The sequence below is a fragment of the Vombatus ursinus genome, unplaced genomic scaffold (assembly GCF_900497805.2).
Source record: "Vombatus ursinus unplaced genomic scaffold, bare-nosed wombat genome assembly UNPS02014932.1, whole genome shotgun sequence".
Taxonomy (NCBI): Eukaryota; Metazoa; Chordata; class Mammalia; order Diprotodontia; family Vombatidae; genus Vombatus; species Vombatus ursinus.
In genome coordinates this window covers 6,470,775-6,483,176 of record NW_020954710.1, presented here as the reverse complement: position 1 = coordinate 6,483,176, position 12,402 = coordinate 6,470,775, and the positions used below count along the sequence as shown (strand labels likewise).

The window sequence follows — 12,402 nt, the reverse complement described above, 5'->3', positions numbered from 1 at the left end:
CCTTCCCCCTCCTTCCATTTGATTGTAAGCTCCTTGAGGGCAGGGATGTCTTTAATAATTGTATCCCTGGTGCTTAGCACAGTGTCTGGCACATAGTAGGAGCTTATTTCTTGAAATGACAGCGAAATGTAAATTATTTATTTACATTGTAAATAAGGGAAATGTAAACTACAACAATTCTCAGGTTCCATTCAGATTGGCAAAGATGGCACGAGTAGAAAATGACCGTGGTAGAAGGAGTTGGGAGAGGACAGACATACTAATGTGCCGTTGGTGGAACTCTTAATTTATTTGTTAATTCTGTAGAGCCATTTAGAACTGTGTCCCAAAAGGGCACTGAACTGTACATGTTCTTTACTCAGTGATAACTCTGCTATGCATAAACTCCAAGAAAATCAAAGGCAGAGGGAAAGTACCCTTACATACAAAAATATTTAAAACACTTCCCACCTGCCTGACTTCTTGGATTTCATTATCTCTAGAAACTCATCAGTCTGCACGATTAAATCCACTATGAAACTCAATTGGAAGGAGTAGGGGATGGCTATCTGGGAGCACCTTCCAGACCCTCTGTTTGAAGAGGGCAGCTAGAAAATTCAGCTCATTCTTTCCCACTCTGCTGAAAACAGTTCTGAAACTAGAATCCCCTCAGCACCACTGACCTTGGGACCTATCCTTCTCTCTTATTGGAGAGGTAGAAAATTGAACACACTGGAGAGTTCCTCCTTAATCCTCTACCATTTAAAGAGGACACTGATGATTTCCCACTGAGATGATCTCCAGAAACTCACAATTCGGCAAGATAAAGTCAACTCTGAAACCTCCTCAGGTCATTTCCTGCCTCAGCTACAGGACTTCATCTTGCCCCTATAACCTTCCCTCTCCTCTTTGGTTTCTTTTTATGTGTTGTCTCTAGACTATCTTCGGCCTTTTGTGTACCTCCAGTGTCTGGCACAGTGCATGGCACATAGTGGGCATTTAATGTTTGTTGGCTATTATTATTCACTAGAACAGCAGTTTTCATTGTGGCAAAGAACTTAGAAACAAAGAAATTGTCAGTCATTCGGGGAATAACTGAAAAAATTGTAATAAATGTAATCAAATATCATTGTGCTCTAAGAAATGATAACAAATTGAAAATATATAACACACATAACAGATTGAAAAACTTGAGACTTGTCTGAACTGATGCAGGATGGAATGGAACAGAAAAACAAGAGTTTACACAGTAAGCATGAAGAAATATCATAAAGAAAAACAACTTTGAAAGACTTCAGAACCCAAATCGAAGCAGTGATCACTTGTGACTTTAAAAAAGTCATTGGTGAAGATGCCTCCTGACAGAGAGATGCTTGACCAGAGACGCAGAATGAGACTTAGGTTTTCAAACGTGGCTCATGTGCTGATTTGTTTTGCTTGATGCCACTTCTTGTTGCAAAGAGGGGCTTCTGTGGGAGGAGGGGTTGTGTGTGTGAGAGTTATTGGGTAGAGGTAGAGATCCCATTTCCTGTAAGATACTTTGACACTACATCTTGTGGATAAATCACTGTTGTTGGGTTGAAGCCCCTACCCACCAGTAGGAATGCAGGGAAGTGTCTTCTCATCTCTTTAGGTAGGGAGGGATGATTTTGCAACATTTATTGTTGATTGTTTTGTGGTTTTTTCCTTTTACATTGTTGTAGTCATTGTTTATATTGTTTCTTGGCTATGCTTAGTTTAGCTTTGTATTGGCTCATCTAAGTCTTTCCATAAGGCTCTGTATTCAAGATATGGAACATACAAGTAGAGAAGCTGAAACCACAGGAGTGGAAAGGAAATGACCAGGCTCACACAACTTTTAAATTGCAGGACGAGGATTTCCAAGCAGAATTTCTCACCCCAGATGCAAGACTCTTTTCAGCTCCCTTATAATTAATTTATAACTTTAATTACTACACCAGTCAAACCATCGATGGAATACTTTACAGTACTCAATTCAGTTTTAAATTCCTGTGAAGGAACTGATTATCTAGAATATCACAGGAAATAATGGAAAAGGTCAGAATGGGGAGATGGCACTTCCACTCTTCCAAGTGTCTTATGAAGAAGTGGTCCTCAAAAACATTTGATATTGATTTTAAAAATAGAGAAATAGATCAATGAATGACTAGACAGGGGAGAATCAGAAATAATGGAACTCCACAGTTCAATAAACCAACGATTTCTTGAGCTCAAAGCTAAAAGCTTCTGAATTTTGATTGTTTTTCCAAAAGTACTTAGTAAGAATTTCTCTCCTGAGCTTTTTTCACTTTAAACCTATGCAAGGATTTTGGTTACATTTTTATCAAGTGGCATAACAAGGAAGTGTGCAATATTAGGTTTTTCAAAGGAAAACTTCTAAACTAGAGAACATGCAAGCGAGACTTATACACTGCCAAGTTGAATGGCACAACCCTAAAGCTAAGCAGAGGCTGCTTTTTCTTGAGAATATCCACTGTAGCCTAACTTGTGCCCTTTGTATTTTATTTTTTGGTCAGGAAATAAAAGAGAAAATGCTTTTTAAAAATTGATTTATGCTGCCTATGGGGACTGCAGAATTTTCTGAGTGGATCTGGCTTCCTGCAGTTTGCTGTAGCAAACTGGCTGCTTCCCAACATTCTTCCTACTGCATGCTTGCTAATTTTTGCAGCAAGATATTCAGCTCCCAAGGGGAGAAACAGATGTATGCCTCCCCCTTTCCACGATAAGGGGGGTGTCACAGGAATAAACAAGTTAGTTGTCACAGAGATTAGTTCATCTCTGCCTGGTGCAGCCACTCTTGCCTGTTAGCCATTGAATACAGCTTTTGGTCTAAAGCCATTCTGAATGTCTCAGTGACATTGCCTGGCTAGATGTCAGCTGAAGTACTTCTAGGGCAGGGCTGCCCTGGCCTTTGAGATTCCTAGATTCAGTACTTTCATTCTTGTAGCCTGTATCCATGTCGGTAAATTATGGCCTGAATTTTATGTGATTAAATTAGAGCAATTATCAAAAACAAAGAAGCAGTTAATGGGTTTTGATGTGCAGATTTCTTTCACTTTGCTATTTGTTGTGGAGGTAAAAACCATTATTTCCCGCAGCCAGTCCATCTACCTGACCTGACCTGAGCCTTCCAAATCCAGGGAAACTACATAAGCTAAAACACTGAAATAGGAATTGATTGAGAATGGCCCCTTCCAGCATCTGAACATTTCTTTCTATGAATACTTCCTGAATCTGGTTGTCTGTGTTGGATTGAATCTGCTTTATCTCTTACGTGGAAACTTCTCCTTTTCAGAGATCATATAGCAAGGAGCTGTTTGAAGAGGTGATTTTGAAGATGCGCAAAGCAGGGATAAAGTCCACAATAGCAATAGAGAAGTTTAAGCTGCTGGCAGAGAAGGTGGAGGAAATAGTGGCCAAGAATGCCCGGGCTGAAATTGATTACAGTGATGCTCCCGATGAATTCAGAGGCAAGCTATGTTTCCTATGAAAGCGGAATTATTTGTGATAGAGGTGTTGGGACTTTTAAAAATTTTTATGATTTTTTTAAATTGCAGTGATTTCTTTTTGAAGCAATGCTTCGCTAGCATTAAATGTATTTTCTCCTTACTTCTACCCTTAGTCTTATTGTAAGTTCCTTATCTTATTTCACAGACTCACAGTTGAAAGGGGTCTCAGTGGCCCTGTAGTCCTGCTTGCATCTGAAACAAAACCCTTCTATGATCTGTTGACAAATGAGCATTCAGCCTTTGCTTAGAGACTTTCAGGGAAAGGGGGACCCACTCTATCCTGCATCAGGCCTTTCCATTTGGGAATAGCCCAAATTGTTGGGGAGTTGTTCATTCCATCAACTCTAAACTGACCTCTTTCAACATTCACCCCCTCTCCCTAGTTTTTTACCCTTTGGGTCTGGAGAAGACCTGTTTAATCCATTCTCTTTAAGACTAACCAAATAGCCCTTTTACAAATTAGAATTGCTCTTTTAAAAAGAAAATTTTTGAGAATTCCTATGGGGAAGATCCTTTCCCATCATCTTTATTGCAAGCCTTTGAGAGTGTGACATTATATTCCCTTCTTCTCAGCAGCAGCTGTCGAAAGATTAGTTTTCTTCACCAAAGAGCAAAGCATATGATCTGAACCAGTTCTTTTCTTCATGCAAAACTGGATGAATTACAGAAACTTAAATTTAAATTGGTTTCCTTCTGAAGTTTCTTTTTTCCAGTATCTGGGAAAGAATCTTTGCCTTGTTTGTGCCCTGTACTGCTAGGTGCAGGCTTTTAATGGCGATATCATTATCTTTTCAGACCCGTTAATGGACACCCTAATGACTGACCCTGTGAGGTTGCCCTCTGGCACCATCATGGACCGCTCGATCATTCTTCGGCACCTGCTGAATTCACCCACTGATCCCTTCAATCGACAGATGCTGACGGAGAGCATGCTGGAGCCAGGTACTTAATTCACCGAGCACTTTAGTGGGGAGAGCCAGTACCAGGGCAGAACGTGCCAAGCTTCTCCTACCTGTTGACTTACAGAAGATCATGATAACATTCCCCTCTGTAATAGAAATTAATTAAAATCTACCAGCTCCACAAACCCTGCAGTGCCTGGTCTCAGACATAAAAATTCCCCTTGTTCTTTGCCACATAATGCCTCTTTCTTCTCCCCTTCCTAGCCCTGTTTTTTCCTCCCTAGTACTTTCACCACACAGTCTATCAAAAGAATGACTTTTTCTTCCCAGTTTTGGAGGCCTCTAGGTATAATTTCTCAGGAGAAGAAATCCTCTTGTTTGGAGCATTAATCCTTATTTACTTTTTTTTTCTTTAGTGCCAGAATTGAAAGAACAAATCCAAGCCTGGATGAGAGAGAAACAGAACACTGATCATTAGGTTGCCCTGCTTCCCCCAGCCTGAAATAGCCAGGCCTCTTGAGGCAAGCAGGAGCAGCCTTGGCAGCAGTGGTACTGGTTAATCATTGAAGGATGGAGGTGGCAGAGGATGCAGAGGACCCACCAGCAGTGACTTACAGCAGAGAGCTGGAAGGACATCAGTGAGAGGAAACGCCTAACTCTTGTACATATATTTAAGTGATAAAGATGGTCAATAGCTTGAGGGACATACTAGGAGGTTGCTCGTGTTGCAGAACATGTCCTTCAGTGTCACAATTGGGGTTTTTGCAGCTGTAACATTTTAGCAATGACGAATGGATCTGGGCAGCATCCCTTCAACTTTATTTTTTACAAACAGATATCCGTTGATTTGATTGTGATTAGAACTTTGGACATTTTGCTGCTAAAGAATCTTATTTTCTCCTTTTCCCTGCCCCCTCTTGCACTGCTGTTTGGTTTTTTTCCTTTTTTTTTAAGTGATGCAAAAAAAAAAAAAAAAAAATGAGAAAATAAACTCCTATTTCCCCTGGCCCTCTAAACACATATATTCTATGAAATAACTGTGCCTGCAACAAAGTGTTAATCCTGGGATCGTATTTTTATATCATATTCACATATTTGGGTTTGTTTGTTTTTTTAATTGGTGTTAGGTGACACATGATTTTAAAAAAGGGCAAAATATTTTCAGGATTTGGATTTTTTTTCTTTTGAAATGTCCCTTCTAAAAATTTTTTTTATCGTGAACTAAATAAAGAGAACCTTGTTGCTCTGGTCTTTAATAAGCCCTGAAATAGGAATCTAAGAAAACAGCTGCAGAAAAGGAAGTGTTTGAGTATATCAGGACTTAAATGACATGTTGTTGGGGTTTGTTTTTTTTTGTTTTGTTGGTTTTCTTGTTTTTTTTTTTTGTTTGTTTTTTTGTTTTGTTTTGTTTTGTTTTGTTTTGGTTTGGTTTTTTTGTTTTTTAATTTTAAAACTGGTGATGTACTATGCTAAGGGACAGTTCTAAACCTTTCCTATTTACCTCCAGGAGGGTAAATAAGTTCCCTAACTCTTGAATTTGCGAGTTTGGGAGCAGGGGTCATTTTTATGTTGAAAACTAGTTTCTGTCCATGACTTGGCCTTACCAAAGCAGAAAGAGTGTGGGAAATGTTAAAAGCGTGTTTTTCTAAACAGCAACACATGCAAGAAGATTTTGTATTACTGCCCCTGCATACAATACTTGAATTCTTGAATTTCCTTTGGGGGGAAAAAAAGGATTTTGAAACCACGAAGTGTTTTAAAGAAATTAAGCCTGTTTAAAAAATTTTGTTTTTCTTTTCCTGTTTTTTTTCTCCACTGACAGTGTCCTCTGTTCAATTCCTGACTCTTGAACTACAATAAATGGTGATCTACATTCACAAGGAACCTTCCTAGAGTCTCCTCTTTTCTTTCAGAGGGGCTAAAGGGGCGGGTGAAGAAACTGAACGAGGGCCATGTCCGTTTGACTGTGGTGAATTATCTTTTGTTGGTGCAGTTGAGAGCTTCTGAATTTAGTATGCTCTCATTTGTTGTCTGTTATAATTTGACATTTGCTTCTCATTATTGCCTCGGTCCCACAACGGATTGAAAGGTGAAGAAAATGTAAGATCCCACTGTGTTGTGTTCTGTTTTGTTTTTTTGATTCAGGAGAACAAAATGTGACTTTACGACTCACCAAGGTGTTTGCCACGTACATGTTAAAATGCTGCATATTCCCTGTGACGTGCATCAGTAGAAGGAATTTTCCTCAACAACCCTCCAATTATTTCTGTCTGACAAGTCATAAAACAAGGGAGATGTGTTCATCAAAGTTATTTGCCGCCGTCATGAAGGATGTCCCACACAGCGTTCAGTTGGAAGAGGGATTCTCTATAGATGAAATCTTCCAATTTTTTTTTTTTCAGTTGGCATTATACTGAACTGCATCAAGTCCTGGAATACTCCAAAGCCTTCCTAACAAGGTATACCACCACTCAAAAGAGTTTAGTCTAATAATCCAGACGGAAAACCAAGGGGATGAAGAATGCCTGTTATCCAAACTGATAAGCATCTAGATGGACAATCCTTTGAGCTTGTGTACAGTTATCCTGGACCGATACTACCGATGAACAGTGAGCTGCATTGAGAGGGTGGGCTGTATTGCATTTGAGATTTGGCACAGTCGTTTCAACAATCCCAAACTGTTTTCCTGAAACAAACCTAACTTTGAAAACACCAGTCTTTTCTGGATGGTGCTGTCTGATTCATGGAACACCCTTAACCTTTCAGTTATCAAAATGGTGGATGACCCAAAGGGAAATGGAGAGATGTATGGTAGATGTACATAGGCGCCACCATATAGCCAGAAACGGCATAGAGGATATCTTCTAGGAGCTGTGTGAGAAAAATGTGGCCTAGTCATGTAATGGGAGCAAGAGATCACACTCAAGTCTGAGTGCTGCATGGGGACTCACACCGTGTGAGGATAACTAGAAGGCCTCCACCATGTTAAATCAAGCCCCCCTTGAGAACTTAGAGGAGACCGTGGACTATACCCACAGGATCTGCATTCTGGTGGAGATTATAGCCACATCAAAGATCACAGATGCCTTGAAGTGTAGTACCACTTACAACAATGGGGGAAGCTTGGCTTTCTGTCAAGCTCATTCCTGAACCTTTAGGCTGCTTCTTCCCCCTGCCTCCCCAAACTCGAATGAAAACCCATATTGATACAGGGTTTTAAGCTTTACCAAGCTATTCGTTGCCCGATTCGAGACACTCTCTTCCCTGGGTTTTGTGACTCTACTCTGTCCTGTTGTTTTCTTCCTCCTTAGCCAACTGGTCCTCCATTTCCTTTAGTGGGTCATTATCCTTGTCCTGCCTTCTGTGCATAGGTGTACCTGAGGTCTTTATCTTGGGCCATCTTTTTTAGTCCCTTTACAGTCATTATCTGTGATTTCATCAGCTCCCATGAGTTAGTATCCCTATTGAGATCTCACCAGGGCAGAATATAGTAGACTATAGCACTTCCTTCTTTAAAAACATGACTCTGACTTAAAATTGTGTTAGGTTTTTTCGTTGCCACATCGCATTCTTGATTTGTTTTGACTTTATAGTCCATTCAACCTTTCACATCTCTTTCGCGTGAATTGTTTACCCATGTTTTAAACTCCATAATTTACTTGTGTGGTTGATTTAAAGGGGAAAAAAAACCTAACATATACTTGACACTTATCCCCATCATTCTAATCTGTCAAAATCTTTGGATCCTCAGTCAGGTCACCACCACCTCAGTCCTTGGTCCTTCATCAATCTTTATGTTGTCTTATATTAAATCTGTATCTTTGATGTGTCCCCCACAAAAAAATGTAAGCTTATTGAGGGCAGGAATTATCTACATTCCCCCAGTACCTTTTACATGGTAGAGGCTACATCGGTGATTGTTAGATTAAAAGACACAAGGAGTTGAATTCCTACTTACATTGCTTCTAGGGTTAATGCTTTTTTGCTTTTAACTTTAAAGGTATATGGCCATATGACAATTCTCTAAATCACTAATAATTAGAGAAATAAAAATAAAAACAATTCTGAGGTGCCATTTTATACTCATCAGATTGGCTAAGATGACAAAAAAAGGAAAATCATAGATGCGGGAGGGATGGTGGGAAAACAGGTACACTAATGCACTGTTGATGGAGCTGTGAAATGGTCCAGCCCTTCTGGAGAACAATTTGGAATGATGCCCAAAAAGCTGTTAAACTCTGCGTACCCTTTGACCCAGCAATACTGGTAATACTGTGTCTAAATCCCAAAGAGATTAGTGATAGGATGGGGTGGGGGGAGGGAGATCCATAAATATAAAAATCTTTATGGCAGCTCTTGTGGTGGCAAAGAATTGGAAACTGAGGGAATATTCATCAATTGGGGAATGCCTGCACGAGTTGTGATATGTAAATGTGATGGAATACTGTTGTGCTGTAAGAAATGATGAATGAGATGGTTTCAGGGAAACCTGGGAAGACTTTTGATGTGAAGTGATATGTGAATATGAACTGTTGCAAAGTGAAAGTGAGCAGAACCGGAAGAACAATGTATCCAATAACAGCAGTGTTGTAAAGATAAACAACTTTGAAAGACTTTAGGAGCTCTGACCAACACAATGACAAACCACAGTTCCAAAGGTCTCACAATGAAACATGCTCCCCACCTCCAAAAGCGAAACTCAAGGACTCAGAGTGCAGATTAAAGTGTATTTTCTTCTCTTTTTTCTATTTTTGGACATAGCTAATGCAAGAATGTTTTGCATGACTATACATATTTGTAAGGAGTTTTGTTTTCCTTGCCTTCTCAATGGGCAGGAGAGAGGGAGGACTCAAGGAAAGAATTCAGAACTGAAAATAAAATTGTTAGATAGAAAAATTTAATTTTTGAGGTACATTGCTGCTGTTTTACTAAATCTACTGGTTATTTTTAATCTTTTGAGCAGAATCATTGCTAGATTTTAAAGGTAGACTGTCCAAAAGGAGGTTAGTTGATTAAATAAGCAGGAAAATTATAGAAGCAGATTGGAGGTGTACTCTGGAGATCAGCAGATTAGAGATGACCTGGAGACGTCAGACCAGGCATCTTGTTTGCCTTGACTTAAAAATCTCTGTTGGAAATACTGCTTAACTCTTTATCTTTTATTTCAAAGTGTATTACCTTTGGATTTGAAGCATAAGATAGCATGCTTCCGTGTCAGTATTGAGGTATTTGGTGACATAGACCTGCCCCTTCTGATTTGGAAAGATAAGACGTAATTCTATTCACATGCACAATAATCACATGCCATTGACATTACCCTGTTAGCTCTGGTGAACCTGCTGGCCAAATTAAAATGACTTTATTGACTGATAAAATATGTAAACTATAGCATCCGTCTGCGAACCAAGAGGTTTAATGTCTAAGTGCCAGTATTGCACTGAAAAGAACCATCCTTTACTTATTAGCTAAAACTTCTTGTCGTCAAACTGATTTCCAACAATGATAAAAGGTTTGAGGTCCAAGAGCTTTAAATTAATTCAGTCTCTTTTTTATTTAGCATTTTTGTGCACCGGGCTATGGTACCTGAGGATACAAAAACAAAAGGAGTCCCTGCCCTCAAGGAACCTTCATTCTATGTAGGGGTAGAGGGTGGGAATAAGACATCTATACAAAAAAAAAATTACCGAGTTGTCTTAGGAGGCAGCAGGTGGTTAACATCAGGGTAGGCTTCCCAGAGGAGGTGGCACCAGAGCTGAGGTTTAAAGAATGTAAAGATTCTGAGAGGTGAAAGTGAGGAATGAGTATATTCCAAGCATGGGGATGGTCTTGTGCAGTGCATGGAGGGAGCAAGGATGGGACGTGGACTTTGGGGGATGTGTCTTTCAATCTGCCATGAACACGTAGTACATGAAGAATGGGGAGGAGTATTGTGAAGCAAAAGTAGAAAGGTCATTTGGGGCCAGATTGTGCAGGGGCTTAAGTGCCGGGCTGAATTTATATTTTCATTCTTTCATTCTGGTGACCTATGTGGTCACCAATGATGCCGCCTGAAGAAACCCAGAAAAAGTTGCTTAAAAATTACAATCTTGGGTAAGAAATAGAAAACCTTAGGAGTACAGGGGGTATTTTCATCTCTCAGCCCACGGAACACAAGGGCTTCATAAAAGGGAGAAATTTGAACAATTGGTTAAGAAGATGATGCCTGAGAATGGAATTTGGACTTCTGGACCGTGATTTAAAATACAGGCAGGAGCACACCAAAGGATAGCTGGTAAAAATGCATTTTCTCAAAGACTTGCAAATAAAATCCAAAGGACTTCAATAGGAAGAAGAAGTGGGAATGGTGAAAATTCCTTATGTATGTGCACCAAATGAACTACGCTAAGGAGAATAACTACAAGTTAGAGTAAAGAATAACACTATACAGGTCTTGAAATGTGCAGGAAACCATATCTGAGAACAGAGCCGCCATGAATGCTCACAGATGCCCCGGCTTCTGTCTATGTATAAATGCATCGTGTATCAGCAAGATGGATTGGGGATCTAAACCCAAGGGGACAGAGTAGACTTAGAGATACCACTGCTTGTTCAGAAGGAGCAGGACGGAGAAAGAGTTGGGGGAGAGCCAACACATAAGTGGCATAAGTGTATTTTTTCACTGTTTGGAGAAAATAATAATAGCTAGCATTTTTATAGTACCTCAAGGATTGCAAAGCATTTCATAAATATCAGTGATTTAAGAAAGTGGAAGTCTTGGTATGTGTCTGTGTGTGTGTGTTTTACTTGGTGACCTCATCAACCCCCATGGGTTTAATTACCATCTCTGCAGATGATTCAAATCTCTATCCACCTTTGGTCTCTAAAGGGCACCATCATCCTTTCAGGTACCCAGGCTTGCAACCTCAGCATTATCCTCTGCTCCTCACTTTCTCTCACCCCACATAGCCAGCCATTTGCCAAGTCTTGTTTCTCTATCCACTTCTCTCCATTCCTATAGCTATCACCCTAGTTCAGGACCCAGTAACCTTTTGCCTGGGCTATTGGAACAGTCTCATAGCTGGTCTCTTTTCCCTCCACTATCATCCATCTTCCACAAAGCTGCCGAAGTGATTTTCCTAAGTGCAGGTCTGCCCATGTCACTCCCCTGTTCAGTAAACTAAATCTCAGATGTTCCCTTTTACCACTAGGATCAACTCGAAACTCTTCTGCTTTGCTTTTAAAGCCTTCCCCTAATTCTTTAGCCAGTTTAAACACTAACCTCCACACTATGGTCCAGCCAAACTGACTTTGTCTCCTTTCTTCCAACACAACACTCAATCTTCTGTCTCCACACCTTTGTACCGGCTGCCTCCCATGTCCGGAATGGACTCTGCCATCACCTCCACTTATCCTTAACTGTGTTTCTAGTCTTGTCACACTTTGCTCCCTTCACATACACTACACTCTAGTGACATTGGCTGCTCCCTGCACAAGACACTCCCTAAACCCCACCTTCTAAAAGAAGCTTTTATTGCCCCCCTAATACATTGCCTTCCTTCTGATCTGACCACCAGTTTATCCTATGTGTCCAGTTTGTTTGACATGCTTATTAGCACGTTGTCTTACCCATTAGAATGTGAGTTCCTTGAGGGCAGGGACTGTTTTGGTTTTTCTTTGTATTTTCAGGGTTTTAGCACAATGCCAGACAAGTAATAAATGCTTAATCAGAAAACATTAAGTGCCTTCCATGTGCCAAGGACTGTGCTAAGTGCTAGGGATTCAGAATTCGACAAAAGACAATCCCTGCCTTCAAGGAGCTCTCAATCTAATGAGGAAGTCAACAAGCGAACAAATATGTACAAACAAGCTTATGTACAGCATGAATAGGGAATTATTAAAAGAGGGAAGGCACTAGAATAAAGAGGGGATGGGAAAGGCTTCCTGTAGAAAATGTTATTTTAGTTGGGACTTGAAGGAAGCAAGGGAAGATGGCAGAGATGAGAAAAGGGCAT

General features: G+C 40.1%; 1 protein-coding gene across 2 annotated transcripts in view; it reads left to right on the top strand.

Moving 5' to 3' along the window:
• Positions 1–5,560, top strand: part of UBE4B (ubiquitination factor E4B) — a 141,602-nt gene extending 136,042 nt beyond the window's left edge. For both annotated transcript variants that reach the window (XM_027843844.1, XM_027843842.1), the window contains 3 exons: positions 3,296–3,470; positions 4,305–4,451; positions 4,828–5,560. In XM_027843844.1, the coding sequence (XP_027699645.1) occupies positions 3,296–3,470; positions 4,305–4,451; positions 4,828–4,889 (384 nt within the window). In that variant the 3' untranslated portion in view covers positions 4,890–5,560. The remainder of the gene's footprint in view (positions 1–3,295; positions 3,471–4,304; positions 4,452–4,827) is intronic.
• The last annotated feature ends 6,842 nt before the right edge of the window (positions 5,561–12,402 follow it).